This window comes from Mustela lutreola, chromosome 1 (assembly GCF_030435805.1).
Source record: "Mustela lutreola isolate mMusLut2 chromosome 1, mMusLut2.pri, whole genome shotgun sequence".
Classification (NCBI taxonomy): Eukaryota; Metazoa; Chordata; class Mammalia; order Carnivora; family Mustelidae; genus Mustela; species Mustela lutreola.
Window position 1 is genome coordinate 274641844 of NC_081290.1, and position 18624 is coordinate 274660467.

Genomic DNA, 18624 nt, shown 5'->3' on the forward strand with positions numbered 1-18624 from the left:
AGTAGCTCCATAGTAGAATTTAGCTCTGAAACTTCTTGCCAAGAAACCATTGGCTGCTGGAAGAAGGTGTCCCTGAGGAGTTGAAAAACAAAAGTGCCTGTTAGTGTGTTAGTGGTTTTGGCATCACACATTCTGATTATTAAAGGATTGCATCAGCCTTGGAGACCAGGAGACCATGTGGAAGGAGTTATTGACCACAGTTTGCTGTGTACCTCAGGAAATCCCCTTTTTCCTTTCCTGCATCATGAGCCAAAGGCAGGAGTTGGTGTTTCAAGGTATCTGAGAGTAAGGCTGACATAAGGAATACAACATTGTCATAGCTTCAGGATAGATTATGACCCCAGAAGAAAACTTGGCATATGTGTGTAAAAGTCTATACATCAGCTAGTAAATCCTTTTATTGAGCACTTTTATGTGCACAGAAAAATTGAGAGGGAGGCATAGCAATTTCCCATGTACTGACTGCCCCCACACGTGCACAGCCTCCTCATTGTTAACATCCCCTACAGAGTCATGTGTTTGTTGCAGTTGAACTTATACTGATATGTCATAATCACCCATGGACCATAGTTCACCTTAGGGCTAACTCTTGCTGTTGTACATTCTGTAGGTTTGGGCAAATGTATAATAATAATATGTATCCCATATTATATTGTCATACAGATAGTTTTTACTGTCCTAAAGATCTTCTGTGTATCGATTCATCCCTCTCCATAACCTCTAAAATTTGGTGTTTAAATTATGAAATAGGATGAAGGTAAATCTATCTTAGTTAGGCTATCTTCTTGAGGTCAAAAGAGTATGTTATGACAGTAAAAATGAACCTACAACTGTATTCACAAACCAATGTAAAACTTGGTAACATACATAATGTTAAATGAAAAATAAAAGCAATTCCTAGAATTCTGCATATAGTCTGTTATATTCTGTAAAATTCAAAACAGAGAAACTGAACAATATATTTAAGATGTTTTATTTTCAGGAAATAAGATAGTGATGTATTAAAAAAAATCAAATATTGGCTACCTTTAGGATGAAGCAGGGACAAGATAAGGAAGGAGTTAATTGGATTTAACTTTTGGTAATATTTTAGTTCTTTAGGTAGTGTTAAGTTTGCAAATATTCATTATACGTTTTAAAAGCATGCAACAAAGTAGTATAAAATGAATAAAATAAATATGGTAAAAGATTTGGAAATGTGAAAAATGTAGAATTAAAGATTTTTTATTTTTTCCCTACTTGTCTGCTGGCTCTGCTCCCTTTTGGGCTCACTCCCTTTTAAATCAGGCTCTCTTCCCTATGACAAGATCTTAAGATTTCTGGGTCTCTAATCCAGAAACTCTATTAGGAATAAAATAAAATAATAACTTATTTCATGAGTCCAAGCAAAAATTTTGAGCTTGCATCTCATTTGCAAATAGATCTCTGACCTGATCATTAACAGGGATGGGGGAAAAGCTTTCTGATTGGCCACACAGAAGTCATAGTCCCATCCTTGGGGAAAATGCTGCTCATAACTCATACTAAAAATGGAGGATTTGTGGGTGTTCAGGGGAAAATCAAGGTTCATTCAAAGAAGGAAGACAAATCCTTTCAGGAAAAATCAAACAGGGCGCACTAAGGTTTTTTATTTTTCTTTCTTTCTTTTTTTTTTTTTTAAGATTTTATTTATTTGACAGACAGAGATCACAAGTAGGCAGAGTGGCAGGCAGAGAGTGGGGGAAGCAGGCTCCCCACTGAGCAGAGAGCCCCATGCAGAGTTCAAATCCCAAGACCTCGAGATCATGACCTGAGCCAAAGGCAGATGCTTTAATCCACTGAGCCACCCAGGCCCAACTAAGACAGTTTTTATAGCTCATCTTTAGCCTCTTCCTGAGGCAAGTATGGTGTATCTGCTGAAGTGTTGGAGATGTTTCCTCAAAACAGCAAATACCCGCCAAAGATTCTCCTTATTGATGATACGTTCTACAGCACTTCATGAGAAATATCACACTGTATTATGAGGACAACCTGACATTTCAAGGTTATTTGATGTTTAGTGGGATTCAGTGTTTCAGTGCTATTGACCCTAGCTGCAATTGAGGGCCAACAATGAAGGGACTCCTAGAGGACTATTAGCTGTCTCCCCAGACCAGACCTCACTTCAATCCACTATTTCTAAATTAGTAGTTTTAGATTAGTTCAGAAATGATCTCTTCAACTTATTCCAACTACCATCATAAGGGGAATTATTCAGAAGTAATTATAAATTATCACTCAAAGCATTTTAAAATTATATTTTATTTATTTATTCATGAAAAACAGACAGAGAGAGGCAGAAGGGGAAGCAGAGTCCCCACTGAACAGGGAGCCTGTTCAGGGATCCTGACCTGGGCCCAAGGCATATGCTTAACCAAATGGGTTCCCCAGTTGCCCCCACTCAAAACTTTTTTTCTGCTTGGTTTACTTGTTTAATTCATTCATTCAGTTCATTCAGTTAGTAACCAATAGATTGCTTAATGCATAATATAGACTGTTTTGGGTTTTTTTTTTGAGATTTAATTTATTTATTTGATGGAGAGACACAGCAAAAGAGGGGATACAGGCAGGTGGAGTGGGAGAGGCAGGCTTCCTGCTGAACAGAGAGCCCAATGTCCTGCTAGTTCTCAGGCCCTGGGATCATGAGTTGAGCTGAAGGCAGAGGCTTAATGACTGAGCTACCCAGGCACCCCTGAACTCCTTTTTGTAAATACTTACTAGTAGATTTGGTGGATAATAAGACAGTGGTAATTCCCAACCTCAATGAGTATTTAAAGTTTATGGAATACTATGGAATATTACACCTCCATAAAGTTTATGGAACTTGTGAAGATTTGAGCAGTAAAATCGGAATTCTTAATAAGATATATACTCAGTACACATACTAATCTTCAGATCACTTACTACAAATCTGGTTCTTTGGGGGTGGGCTCAGTTATAACACAGAGAACACAACCTCTGGTTTTGGGACACTATACTCCTTTCCCTGGATTGTACTTGCAAATAAATTAGAAGAGCTAAAGAAGCTTTTATCCTAAAGCATAGATATTAATTTAGGGCACTGGGCAGGGATCAGAGTAGTTTCTTAGAGAACCACATCCTCTGTTGCCAAAGACACTGTTTTTTCTTCTTCACATCCTCAAGCATCTGTATTTTCCTTTTTCCCCTGTATCTTTGGTCATCCCAAGTTACCAAATGCCACAGAAGCACCAAGAGCTATCAAACCTAAGTCTGAGGAGATTTATCTTACTCTACTGTGTTAGAACCAAAAGTTAAACATATTACAACATCTGGGATGTTTCTGATTAATAAAGAAGGGAAAACTTTAGGGAATGGTATTCTCTAGGGTGCTAATATTTTTTATCATTATGTCTTAAAATATTCCCTCTAGGATGCAGAAAAAGGATTTTTTTTTTCTGTGTTTCATGGGAAGGCTGCTTTCAAAAAGGAATGGAAATATTTGGCACTAATTTATGGTGTTCTAACAGGTAAGTGACAGTTTGCTTACATCTTTGTATTCATAGAGGCATCATTATAAAATAATCCAATATATTTAAAATATATTTTCATACATCATTTGGCCATTGCTCCCAAATCCTCTGAGAAGAGAAAATGAAAAAAAAAGAATTTTTTTTCAAAAGTTTACTATTAATGCAGTAATGAAATAAAATGAAAGGTAAGCTTTGGAGTAAAATCTCATGAACTCACAAATATTTTATGAGTACCAGGTATGTGAAAATCTTTGTGTGGTTTTCCATTGTTGTATTGGGGTGGAAGGAAGGATTTCATGTTGTAAGATTTACTATAGGTTCGTGAGGTAGCAGAATGTGTAAAGGTTCACAAATGCTTTTCATATAAGGTCACTGAGGAGGATAGATCCTCAGTATGGATACCAAAAGTTAGAAGAGTTAAACCTGGTGATAATCTGGAGTAAAGGTCAATAGAGACATGACCTTGACGGGTTTGGGAGAATGCTAACTTTCCTATCTCCAAGTGACAGTTTCAAATAGGAAGTTGTGGGGTTCCTTGCTGGCTCAGGTGGTTGAGCATCTGACTCTTGATTTCAGCTCTGGTCATAATCTCGGGCCCCTCATTGAGTGCCATATCCAGCTCTATACTCAGTGGTCAAGGTCTCCAGGTCTGCTTGAGATTTTCTTTCTCTGCCTTACAACTACCCCCTGCTTTCTCCCTCTTTCTTTCTCTTTAAAACAAATCAATAAATCTAAAAAATAATTAGAAATTTGCACATCATGGCATGGAGTTATTATTCTTTATATGTTTTCAAAATAATATTGTAAGAATTTAATTTGCATTTGACCCACATTTGAGATGTAGTCTGATTGCTGAACAACTTTTTCTCATGGAAAGTTTGGAGGAAACATGGCAATGTGGAGGCAACACAACATCATGAAATTGAAAACTGCCATCATATATGTGTGATGGTTTCTTTTTTAATCCTTCTTCATTTTGGGCTTTTAAGGGGTAAAGAATATGGGGACAGTTTATTAACCTGCCCACAGAGCATGTGAATTTTGCATATAAATGAGTATAGGGTTTCTCCCAGAGATGGAAGTCTAGTGCAACCAATCAGGGAGGGTTAGGTAGTTGAAGGAAGCCCTTCAGCAAGCGCTGTGGCTGCTGCAGAAAAACAGATTTATGGGGTAGAATTATTCACCTGACACTATATTCCACTCTCATCTATTCTCCACTTTTTTTTTTCTGTGTACTTTTTTTTCAGCTCTTCTCTGTTACCTCCAAACCCAACATGTAGTTTGTTTTTTACCGTGCTGACAGATTTAGACATTCCAAAGTTGGCTTCACTTGTTTGAAAAGTTGAGGTAAGAGCAATACTTATAAGAAGATATGTTATTGTATTAGGGCCATTTGTCCCCAGGTCATTGCAACTCATTTTTATGTCATATTTCTTGGAGAACCGCATGACAGTGTGAACATGTCCTTGGAAAAATGGACATGTGTTCATCCACTAAGACTTGGACAAAAACATGCCTCAGTACAAGAACCTAAGAAAAATTTCAAGGCTCTCCTTGCATTCTTTGTGGGTTAAAGAGTCTTGTAGAAAATGCTAATGTTTAAGATGATGATTTTTATGGGTGTCAGTGTTCCCAGAATCTTTCACGGCTGTGTGATGCTCTTCAGAATACAATATTTTCTGCTCCAATGTCTACTACATTGTTTAAAATTGAACTCAGCTTAGTTCCTGGATTTATAAGTTAGGAGAATGTCTGTCTGCCACACATAATAAATCGAAATTCACAGGGAATTAATGATGTGGACGTGTTCCATAATCTAAATATTACTAAAACCATCAGATAAATATATTGTAAGAAGCAATTAAGAAAATTTAATTAAAAACTACTAAGTACCTACATGATACAAGGTGTTGGGGTTGGAACTTTGGAGAATAAAATCCTGGGAATAAATAGTTTTCAAAGATTCCTATTCAATAATAATCTTACAAGAAAAGCTATAAAGGATGCCATTGGAGAATAGGAGTGAGAATTATTATTTTTTTTTATCATAACGTAAATACCAAAGGTCTCCAGAGGAGAGTTTTTTGAATTGGGTCCTGTAGTTCAGGGACAGCTGAAGTAGATAGAAATGTAGGAAGAAGGAAGGAGATTATTGATTAGAGATTATGGATTATATATCTGATGAGAACTCACAGTTACTAACAAGTTAATGAAGCCATATATATTTATGTTAATTTATCTTAAAATATATGTCCACATGTGTATATAATTTTGCTTTAGGACTGAACAATCTAAAGGGTTGATAACATGGAAACCATACACTCAAAAGAGTGGTCACAATTTGGGGTATAGTTTCAAGTTCAAATATTTTGTGATGGATCACTCTTTCAAATGAATAAGGAAAGAATGAGCTTATTGTACTGATTAAGACACCAACTCATTTTCTTTGTAGTTTGAAATCTTTGACAAAGATTACATAATCCTGAGAAAATTAAACAAAAATAAAATGGAATTCTGAGGTAAATAAACTTACCAGACACTTTCCCAAGAGTGGTTTTTGATTTGGAGGAAGATAAGGTACAGTTCAATTATATTGCAGGAGAAGAAACTTTACCAAGGTAAAGGAAAAGATATATAAGGGGAATTTTCTGTCCGTTTAGTTCATCTGTGCTATGGATGCTCACAAATTTCAGGACAGATAACAAAGGATAGGTGACTTTGTTTTTAATATTTTTTTAAATTCCTTTTCTGTGTTCAAGATTTCATTGTTTATGCATCATGCCAGTGCTCCAGGCAATATGTGTCCTCTATAATACCCACCACCAAGCCCACCCAACCCTCCACCCCCTCCCTTCCAAATCCCTCAGTTTTGTTTTTTTTTCTCAGAGTCCACAGTCTCTCATGCTTCATCTCCCCCTCTGATTTACCTCAACTCACTTCTCTTCTCCATCTCCCCATGTCTTCTCTTTTATTCCTTATGCTCCACAAATAAGCAAAACCATATGATAATTGACTCCCTCTGCTTGCCTTATTATACTCAGCATAATGTAGATGACTTTTAGAAGGAACACAATGGAATAAGTAAATCTTCCAAGTTACATTTCAACCCATCACATTTCAGGTTTTATTTTTACTTGTATGTAGTGCATTTTCAATAGGCAAAAAAGATCTACATAGAAGATTTTGTTCTTGGAACTGAAGTCAGTGGTCATTTTTTTCTCCAAATTTGAAAAAGGAAATCTTCATTTGAAAGGAGTGAGATTTCAAAGTTGGATGATCATCGACTTTGCCAGGATAGAAAACAAATTGGATACAGTCAGTTCTGACTATTACTATTCCTCTTGTCTTAAACTATATCTGCCTCACTCTTATGAATCTCTGCTCTGTTACAAGGATGTGGCATTTTGGGTACCTGTAAACCCTACAGGGGATGATAGTCATAATGATCTGGTCCTACATGAATTACCTGGTGACATCTCCCCAAATGACCTCAGACCCAAAGTGCTAAAACTAATACATGGATTAGTGAAAGCATGAGCTATTGAGCGATCATATCCCCTTTTCATTTATACATAACCTCAGGGATTTGGGGTCCACTAAGGAATGTTTTATAGAAATGGGAGGGAGAAATTTAGAAAGGCAGATATTTGAGATATAAACAACTATCAAAGAACATTCATTCACTTATCTGCATTAGTGTCTGTCAAATACTAAGTATCATAAATGTGAATCAAGGTAATAGCATATTATTTAGAAGATTAAGCATTTCCTGTTCCTCTTTTCAAGCTGTAATATCAGGCAGCAAATATTTTCAAAGAGGACATGTTATATATTTATAAAGCTATAAATTTCTTTTATATGTGTTTATATAATATATAAAATATATAAAAATATACTCTAAAAGTATGTATAACAAATATAGGCTGATAAACATATGCATAAAAAAGACATTCTTTATAGGATAAATATCAGGTGTGATTTTTTTTACTTATACCATGAACCTCTAGTGGCAGTCAAATATATTGAAAATGCCACGTGATACACCATCAAAACATGGGCCCAATGATATATTAAGTATACAAAAATAATGCCATTAGTAATAAAATGGAGCCATATCTTTTAACTTTATATTCATTTAATTGTCAAAATTAATCAGAATCATTTAAATGCTATAAGATTATATCTGACGAGTGCTCTAGGAAGATATAACCTTCACAAGATTGTTGAGACTCATAATGACCTTATGAAAAGATAATTATAAATAAAGGAAAGAACTATTGAGGTGACTTGTGAAAAAACACCCCCAAAATATTGATGAGGAATATTTAATTTGCTTAAAATGCTCCATTAAATCACACATCACCCCATGAATTAATACCTTTATTTTTTGCAGATCAACAAATTCATACTCAAGCGTCTCCTAATTGATGAAATAATGCAGCTGAATAATAACGTGACTGAATTCATTCTGCTTGGGTTGACCCAGGATCCTGTTAGAAAGAAAATAGTGTTTGTCATTTTCTTGCTTTTCTATTTGGGGACGTTGCTGGGTAACTTTCTGATTATTACTACTATCAAGACCAGCCGAACACTCGGGAGTCCAATGTACTTCTTCCTTTTCCACCTATCCTTATCTGACAGCTGCCTCTGTACTTGCATAGCCCCTAGAATGATTGTGGATGCCCTTTTGAGGAAGACCACTATCTCTTTCAGTGAGTGCATGTTACAAGTCTTTTCACTACATTTCTTTGGCTGCTTGGGGATCTTCATCCTTATCCTCATGGCTGCTGACCGCTATGTGGCCATCTGTAAGCCTCTGCACTACACAACCATCATGAGTCGTCGGATCTGTGCTGTGCTGATAGCTATGGCCTGGGTGGGGTCCTGTGTACATTCTTCAGCTCAGCTTTCTTTGACCTTGAGTTTACCCTTCTGTGGTCCCAATGTGATTGATCACTATTTTTGTGACTTGCAGCCCTTGTTGAAACTTGCCTGTGCAGACACCTATGTGATCAACCTACTGTTGGTGTCCAATAGTGGGGCCATTTGTACAGTGAGTTTTGTCATGCTGATGTGCTCCTATGTTATTATCTTGTATTCTCTGAGAAACCACAGTGCTAAAGGGAGGAGAAAAGCCTTCTCCACTTGCATCTCCCACATCATTGTGGTCATCTTGTTCTTTGGTCCTTGCATATTTATTTACACACGCCCTGCAACCACCTTCCCCATGGATAAGATGATAGCTGTGTTTTATACCCTTGGAATACCTTTGATCAATCCTCTGATTTACACATTGAGGAATGCAGAGGTGAAAGATGCCATGAGGAAGTTATGGAGAAAGAAGTTGATCTTAGATGACAAAAGATAAATGGGTGTTTCAAATTTTTCTTCATAGTTCAGATTCACCTAGAAGCCAATAGAGAATCTTATGTTTTTATTGTGATGTTAACATCATCAAGGGACATGAAAATTCATTCCTTCAAGAATGAACATGTACACTGGTTAGTGTTGAGTCATTTTCATGTACAGAGGAGACAGCACCAGGTACAAACAGCCATGTCAAGACTCATGCTTTTGACATAGATATATTCATTTTCACTGCTATGTCTCTGCCTCTCTTGCCTGCCTAGCATCACTGTGGTTTTGACCCAGTGTTTTCCCTGCCTTTTTTCATACTGAATTCTGGTGTTCTCTGTTTACAAGTAATGTTTTATACACTTATAACCACAGCCTGGGAGGCTTTTCCTCCTTCAAATAACTTCCTTTATATTAGACACTTCAGTCACATCATGTCGGTCCATGGAGCTTCAACTTGGTTGTTCTTGGTTGACTGAGCAGAAAGCACCAGTTTCAAATAATTGTAAAATTTTTATGTTTTAGGGGACACTCTATTAGCTAGGTAATCCCCTTTTATTTCTGGGGGTCATACTTCAAATTCTTCTTATATTTATTTAGATTCTTCTAAAACAGTGGCAGAACATAGTGTGAATATTTATTTTTCAGATGGATTATTTTTACCTTGGAAAGTTTCTGATATTTGGACTGGTACTCTTTTTTTCTTTCTTTTTTTTTTTTTTTTTTTTTGTAAAAACTTTTTGCTTCTACAATGATCACTTCTAATTTGGGGGAAGCATTAACTTTTCCTTGGGTCATACAAATTATAATAATTTATTTATACTTTTGGGTTATTATGATTATAGCATACATGTCCAAAATTAAGTAGATATATTCATGTGGGCTATAGGTAAAACATATAAGCAGCCAACTGAAAATATTAAAACTCAGAGGGGACTTTTTAGGCTTTGAAACAAATACATTGCAAATATGGATTATCTTAGTGAGCTTTATTTTTTTAAAGATTTTATTTATTTATTTGACAGAGAGATCTCAAGTAGGCAGAGAGACAGGCAGAGAGAGAGGGAGAAGCAGACTACCTGCTGAGCAGAAAGCCCAATGTGAGGCTCAATCTCAGAGCCCTAGGATCATGACCTGAGCTGAAGGTAGAGGCTTAATCCATTGAGCCACCCATGTGCCCCTCTGAGTGAGTTTTAATAAGATCTAGAAAAGAGGGTAACTTGAGAGACACCAAGATATTTGGATTAAAAACTGTATTTTTGCAGTGTTGACGTATATCACCTTTTGCCACCATTCATCAATATGGCAATATTGAATTATATGATGCTTAAGAATCTTTTTTATTTTAACCCATTTTATTATTTGTATTTTTTAAAATTTTATTCAATTTTATTTTTTTCAGTGTTCCAAAATTTATTGTTTATGCACCATACCCAGTGTTTCATGCAAAACGTGCCCTTTTTAACACTCACAACCAGGTTCACCCCACCCTCAGCCCCTCTTCCCTCCAAAACTCTCATTTTGTTTCTCAGAGTCCACAGTCTCTCATGGTTTGTCTCCCCCTCCAATTACCACCAAATCACTTCCCCTCTCCATTTTCCAATGTCCTCCATGTTATTTTTTATACTCCACAAGTAAGTGAAACCATATGATAATTTACTTTCTCTGCTTGACTTATTTGGCTCAGCATAATCTCTTCCAGTCCCATCCATGATGATACAAAAGTTGCATATTCATCCTTTCTGATGGAGGCATAATACTTTGTTGTATATATGGACCATATCTTCTTTATCCATTCATTTGTTGAAGGGTATCTTGGTTCTTTCCATAGTTTGGCAAGTGTGGCCATTACTACTATGAACATTGGGGTATGGATGGTCCTTCTTTTCACTATATCTGTATCTTTAGGGTAAATACCCAATGGTGCAATTGCAGGGTCATAGGGTAGCTCTATTTTTTGTTTATTTTTTTAAATTTAATTTTATTTTTTTTTCAGTCTTCCAAGATTCATTATTTATGCACCACACACAGTGCTCCATGTAATACGTGCCCTCCTTAATACCCACTACTGGCTCACATAATCCCCCTTCACCCTCCCCTCCAAAACCCTTAGTTTGTTTCTCAGAGTCCACAGTCTTTCATGCTTCATCTCTCCCTCTGATTTCCCCCAATTCACTTTTCCTTTCCTGCTCCTAATGTCCTCCATGTTATTTCTTATGCTCCCCAAGTAAGTGAAACCATATGATCAATGACTCTCTATGCTTGACTTATTTTACTTAGCATAATCTCCTCCAGTCCTGTCCATGTTGATACAAAAGTTGGGTATTCATTCTTTTTGATGGAGGCATAATATTTTATTTTATATATGAACCATATATATGTATATATTTTATCCATTTGTCTATTGAAGGGAAACTTGGCTCTTTCCACAGTTTGGCAATTGTGGCCATTGCTGCTATAAACATTGGGGTAGAGATAACCTATTTTTTTATAGAATAAAAATTGTTTGTATACTTTCTTTCCATCACAGTGCACTTGTTCTGATCCCGAGTTGATGAATAGTGTCAGTTATGTAGAGATCCTACCATATATTATTTCTTAAGGAATCTCCACATTGTTCTCCAAAGTGGCTTCACCAGCTTGCATTCTCACCAACAGTGTAAGAGTGTTCCCCTTTCTCCACATCCTCTCCAACACTTGTTGTTTACTGTCTTGTTGATTTTGGCCATTGTAACTGGTTTAAGGTGATATCTCAATGTGGTTTTGATTTGAATTTCCCTGATGGCTAATGATGAACATTTTTTCATTTGTCTATTAGCTGTACATAAAATTTAATATGAGAATTTTTGTTTATTTGGAACATATATTTTTATTTATAAATTACTAAATTATATCAAAATTGCTAAGTTTGTATTAACTTTATTATGCCAGGAATATTAGAACTTCTTAGTTTCAGGGGCACCAGGCTGGCTCAGTGAGTAGTGCATATGACTTTTGATTTTAGGTTTGTGAATTTAAGCCCAGTGTTGGGTGTAGAGCCTACTTAAAATAAAGATTAAAAAAAAAAAAAAAAAAAGAACTTAGCTTGGGGAAAAAAAAATGGTCATCTATTTCTCTGTGTTGGAATGGGATGTCATGAATTCCACAATGAATACTTGTGACATACATACATCAATTTTTTTTCAGATTCAGAATTTATCCATCTCAAGTAGTTTATCATTGATCATAGTTGTTTGTTTTCTTCTTGCAAGGGTCACATTTTGTAGATCCTAGTTGGTAGAGTTTTAGTTGAAGTCCTCTTCTATTTAAAGATAAGACATATATAAAAAGGGGAATATGTTGGGTTTCATTTAGGTACCTCCCCAGAGACATTCTATTCAAAATATATTCTGATATGCTTCTGATATGGAGCTCCCATGACTGCTGTTTTCATGTCTCTTGCCAACAGAGATAATGATCTAATTCTGGTTTAGAATTTTGTGATAATGAGAGTGGAACTGCTAAGGTGATGGAATGTGGAGCCTCACCAGGTCTTTTTTTTTTTTTTTTTTCCCCTTATGTCAGTGTTTTGATAGGAAAGAGTCTGACTTCTAAAGTAGATACCTTTGTATATGTAAGAGGAGAATTATGAACTCAGAAATGATCATGCATTCTCTTAGTTGTCACAAGCAGCTCCCTGTCCCTTTAAAGAGGGCAACAGCAGTCTTCCCTTGCCTAGACACATTGTGATTATCTCATTTAAAAAAGTTGTCAGACAATGATATTTGGTTTCTTCCTGAGTTTCTCCCACATGCTTCTTTGCATCCAAACATCTAACTAGATGCATGTCACAAGGAAGGCCAAGCAGGAATGTCCAATCGTGCTCTATGAGTACACATCATACATGAGAGAACTGTAGGACTCAATGGCCACTATGTACAAGTGTGACCTCGTGGAGCACTTAATGATAGGGGTGTTTTCACAGCGTGGAAAGATAGAATTTTGGAGTAGAGGTCTATCCTGATCAACCTTCTGCAGACCCACATCATTGGAGTTGCCTCATAGAATAATTATGTTCTTTGCTTTACTCACAGACCTATTTTTTAGGTCTTTGGAAGGAACTATAAGAAAGAGCTGCCAAAAGTATGAAAGACATGATGGTCCTTTTTTTTTTTTTTTTTTTTTTTAATCTTATGTATTGGCATATCGTCAAACTCTGTATTATTCTTGGGTTTGCTAGTTTAGGAGTGAATATGATTTAAACTCAATTCTTATTCAAAGGGCCCTAGTGTAAATTGCTTGAAATAATTAGATCCCAAAGTTTCTAGGCAGAAAAGTATCCCATCATAAAGTCATCATTGTGTCCATATTCACATAAAATATTCAGAGAAAATAAGCTCAACTGAAAGAATTGAAATGACATGACAACTGAGGATTGGGCATGGGGGATACACACACACACACACACACACACACACATATATATGTATTATATTTATTTTTATGCATCTTGGCATTATTAGAAACATCTTTATTACAAGTGCTCTTCAACACTTCCTCATATGCATTGCAGAATGGTATAACTTCTATTTACTGATACTATACTGTTCTCAACACAGCTTGCAAATTTTTATTTTTAATGGCAACCATACTACAATATTATAATGTATCAGATCAACATGTTGTACACCATAAATTTACACAAGCTATTTCACTTTTTAAAAAAGCAGATATTCTTTTTAAAAAGGCTATCATGAAGGTAAATTTTGATTCAAAGATTGGAGGAACTAAGGCGACCTTGGTGGGCCATGAAAATAAATTATGTGAGATTCCTTATGTAAAAATGTACTGACTTTAAATAATTTTGTCTACTGCTACATGTAATAATTGAAAAAAAAAAACATTTATGGTTAAAAAATGCATATGTCTGAACATAGAATCTTTTGAGATGGAAAACTTACTTAGGACTTGAAAGTTGATGTTAGGAGTTGATTGTGTCCCCTAAGGAAAGATTATTTTGGAGTCTTAATCTTCACAATGTGACCCTATTAGGAATAGTGTATGTGCCTGACAGTTTTTTTTTTTTTTTTAATTTTTTTATGAGGGAGAGAGAAAGTGAGAGAGAGAGAGAGCACAAGTAGAGGAGCTGTGGGCAGAGGGAGAAGCAGACTTCCCTTGAGCATGGACCCTGATGAGGGGGCTGGATTCCAGGACCCTGGATCATGACCTAAGGCAGACACTTAACTGACTGAGCCACCCAGGAATCCTGTTTGTTTGTTTGTTTGTTTGTTTTTTAATAATTTAAAGTTCTAACATTAAGCTTTGATGGCTGGAGCATCCATTTCAAAGACCTCTCATCTGCAATGAACACAATGCCAGGGACATAATTAGGTGAGGAGTCAGGCTGCCCTACCAGTGAAGTCCCCGAAGTCCCTCTTTTGGAAAGCCCTGGGTGACCTCTAACTGATCATTTGTGTGACCCTGTGTTTTTCTTCCTGGACTTTATATTTTAAATTCACCAGTAGTTAACCCACAAATACTGGGTACCCTGCTCTTTTTCCCTGTAAAGACAGAATATCCGATAGGCAAGCTTTTTCTTTCTCTCCCTGTCTCTGTGTACCTGTGATCAAACTGTGCGGCCCTAGGCCTGTAATGTACCCTCTGTGACTTGGGAGTAATAAACCTTGTTTTTGTTTGTTTGTTTGTTTGTTTGTTTTTTCAGTGCCCCCTCATAGATTCAAGTGAGAAAAGGAGGAGAAACTGAAAAAGACCACAGATCACTATTTGGGGTCTCAGAATTGCAATTTGGGGAGCATGGATTTGGTGTAGCAGGAAAAGTGTCCTGCTTATGTGGGGAAAGCAAAGGGTTTTTTTAAGAGAGAGGAGAAAGGAGTTATCAGATGATTTAGACAAAGAAGAGGAAAGAGAAAAATAAATCAAAAAACAAACTTCACTTGGTACTGATAGATGAAACTGCTTTCAATTACTAACTATTAACTCCTTCATTGTTTTCCTTTTTTTTTTTGTTTTAATTACTTAATTAATTAATTAATTTTATTTTTTAAAAGAGAGAGTGCAGGGAGGTGGGGATGGTCAGAGAAAGAGGGAGGGAGAACATCCCATGTGGGCTCCACACTCAACACAGGCTGGATCTCACAACCCTGAGATCATGACCTGAGGTGAATCAAGAGTCTGAGGTCTTACCCACTGAGCTACCCAGGCACCCTGTTTTGTTTTGTTTTGTTTGTTTTGTTTTGTTTTGTTTTTTAATTAATTTCTTTTCAATGTAAAAGAATTCATTGTTTATGCAGCACACCCAGTGGCCTATTCAATATATGCCCTCTGCAATACCCACCACCTGGGTCCCCCAACCTCCCACCCCCTGCACCTTCAACACCCTCATATTGTTTTTCAGAGTCCATTGTCTCTCATGGTTCACCTCCCCTTCCAATTTCCCTCAACTCCCTTCTCCTCTTCATCTCTCTATGTTCTCTATATTATTTGTTATGTTCTACAGATAAGTGAAACCATATGATATTTGACTCTCTCTGCTTGACTTATTTCATTAAGCATAATCTCTTCCAGTCCCGTCCATGTTGCTACAAAAGTTGGGTATTCATCCTTTCTGATGGAGGCATAATACTCCATAGGGTATATGGATCACATCTTCCTTATCCATTTGTCCATTGAAGGGCATCTTGGTTCTTTCCACAGTTTGGCTACCATGGCCATTGCTGCACCCTGTTTTTTTGTTTTTTTTTTTTTATAATTTTTTTATTTTTTATAAACATATATTTTTATCCCCAGGGGTACAGGTCTGTGAATCACCAGGTTTACACACTTCACAGCACTCACCAAATCACATGCCCTCCCCAATGTCCATAATCCCAACCCCTTCTCCCAAACCCCCTCCCCCCGGCAACCCTCAGTTTGTTTTAATTACCATCTAATTAATTATTCTATTGATGCTGTCACACAAATGTATTCCTGGTATGGACTAGTTAACTTTTATATCTTCATAAAGTTTAAAAGTTTTATGGTCCTTATGATAGTTGTTCTTTTGGATTTTTTGAGGAATTGCTTATAGAAAAAATTAGCATTCTGGCCCAGTTCAAGAGTTTATCCTTTAGAAAGGAAAATGAAGCTTCAAGATGGGGTCTCCTGTCTTTAGAAACTTCCTAGCTGACAATTAGGGGGAAGGGGGGGAATGTCGGCTCTCAGCTCCCAGAGGGCTTTGGATGTGGTCTTTCATCTTCGAAGCCAGGAGTGGTGCATTTTAGTCTAACTGTACTTTGAATCTATCCTACTTACTTTTCTGTTGCTGGTCAGGAAAAATTCTCTACTTTTTTTTTTTTTTTAATTTTATATTTTTTATAAACATCTATTTTTATCCCCAGGGGTACAGGTCTGTGAATCACCAGGTTTAAACACTTCACAGCACTCACCAAAGCTCATACCCTCCCCAATGTCCATAATCCCACCCCCTTCTCCCAAACCCCCTCCCCACAGCAACCCTCAGTTTGTTTTGTGAGATTAAGAGTCACTTATGGTTTGTTTCCCTCCCAATCCCATCTTGTTTCATTTATTCAAAAAGTAGAGAATTTTTATTTTTAGGAGAAGAATAAAAATTCTCTACTTTTAAAGAGCTTGTGGGATTAGATAGGATTGAAACATATAACTCAAAGTCAACATGCCAGTAACTTTAATCACATTGTTGAAATCTCTTAGACAAGTAATTCTACATTAATATGTGCTAATTTATCATATTTCTAGTCCCTGGGGCTAGGGCAGGAAATCCTGAGAGATATTTTGGAATTATTTCCACCACAGTGTAAAAGGAGTTTTAAAAATCATAGCTTTAACCCAAGGACTGAAGAATGAATAAGTCAATATTTATAAAATGAGGATTGTTCTATCCCTATGAAATTTGCCACTTTTGCATCCTCTTCCAAATGTTATCTATGTGGAAAATATGATAATCCCTTAGGTCGGAATCAGTCTTGGAGGAAATATAAGTAACATTATATATTAACTTAATCCTTGAATCCAACTAAATGTATGATCTTCATCAAGTAGCTTACACAATCACTTCAGCTATCACAAGTTGTCTGCATGCAAGAACATGTCAGTGTCATGGATGAGGCCTTGGAGTGTGGAATTTATATTTCAGTATCACAGAATTACGTGCAGTGAGCTGTTGTCTTATTTTATCCTTGCGTATCAGTGACTTCAGTCTAAAAGTTGTGACTGGAATGCTTTGTCCTGGAAATATTTCCAAGTTTCTTTATAAATTGTGTCAAAAAATTTCTAATAATAATAGTTAAATCATAGCAATACTACTACTACTAATAATAATAATACTGAATATGTATTACTGAAGTATAATAAAATAATTATAGTTATTATAAATCTAAATTCCAGTGAGATAAGTGCCTTACCTGAAGCCACATTGCCTGTGAAAGGTATACATGGGATTTAAACTCAGACTCTCTGTCTTTAGCATCTGAGGTGATAACATGAATCATCCTGGACATCTGGTAAATGCATCTCACATAAAACTGCCTCTTCTACCAAATGCTTAAGCTGCATATCTAATTAGATTTTGACACTGTTACTCTGGTGTATCCTTCAGCCATCTTCCTGTGTCCATTCACATGCATGTATGCATTGTACACACAAAAAAATAATCAGTCCTGGGGCACCTGGGTGGTTCAGTGGGTTAAAGCCTTTGCCTTTGGCTGGGGTCATGATTCATGATCTCAGGGTCCTGGGATCAAGCCCAGCACCAGCTCTCTGCTCAGCAGGGATCCTGCTTCCTCCTCTCTCTCTACCTGCCTCTCTGCCTACTTGTGATCTCTGTCTGTCAAATAAATAAATAAAATATTTTTTAAAAAAATCAGTCCTCCTTTATTTTGATGGTTGCATAGTATTCCATTGTGTATATATACCACCTCTTCTTTATCCATTCATCTGTTGATGGACATCTAGGTTCTTTCCATAGTTTGGCTATTGTGGACATTGCTGCAATAAACATGTGGGTACACATGATCCAAAGGGGCACGTGCCCCTTTGGATCACTATGTTTGTATCTTTAGGGTAAATACCCAGTAGTGCAATTTCTGGGTCATAGGGTAGTTCTATTTTCAACATTTTGAGGAACATCCTTGCTGTTTTCCAGAGTGGTTGCACAAGCTTGCATTCCCACCAACAGTGTAGGAGGGTTCCCCTTTCTCCACATCCTCACCAGCATCTGTCATTTCCTGACTTGTTAATTTTAGCCATTCTGACTGGTGTGAGGTGATATCTCATTGTGGTTTTAATTTGTATTTCCCTAATGCCAAGACAAACCATAAGTGACTCTTAATCTCACAAAACAAACTGAGGGTTGCTGGGGGGAGGGGGGTTGGGAGAAGGGGGGTGGGGTTATGGACATTGGGGAGGGTATGTGCTTTGGTGAGTGCTGTAAAGTGTGTAAACCTGGCGATTCACAGACCTGTACCCCTGGGGATAAAAATATATGATTATAAAAAATAAAAAAAAATTTAAAAAACAGTAAAACAGGAAAAAAAATGAAAAAAAAATCCTTTAAATTTTATGTTACTTTGCTATCCTAAAATCATCAATACTATAGAAATTAGAAATTTATTTTGTTGGTGCAATTGAGGTTCTACTATGAGTGCACTGTATAAGTTGGAAAATAAAAGTACATATCCTAAGTACTGCAATTCAAAATTTAGTTGTGATTTTGAACTATTCAGTACATTATTTTATTATTTTAATA

General features: G+C 36.5%; 1 protein-coding gene and 1 non-coding gene across 2 annotated transcripts; both read left to right on the forward strand.

The window, feature by feature from the left end:
- The first annotated feature begins 7944 nt into the window (after positions 1-7944).
- LOC131822559 (olfactory receptor 4C16-like) lies at positions 7945-8877 on the forward strand. The gene has a single exon (XM_059158849.1). The coding sequence runs from the start codon at positions 7945-7947 to the stop codon at positions 8875-8877; it is 933 nt and encodes a 310-aa protein (XP_059014832.1).
- A 3973-nt stretch (positions 8878-12850) lies between these two features.
- LOC131823032 (small nucleolar RNA SNORA18) lies at positions 12851-12977 on the forward strand. Its single transcript, XR_009350480.1, has one exon. It is a non-coding gene; the product is annotated as a small nucleolar RNA SNORA18 (small nucleolar RNA).
- The last annotated feature ends 5647 nt before the right edge of the window (positions 12978-18624 follow it).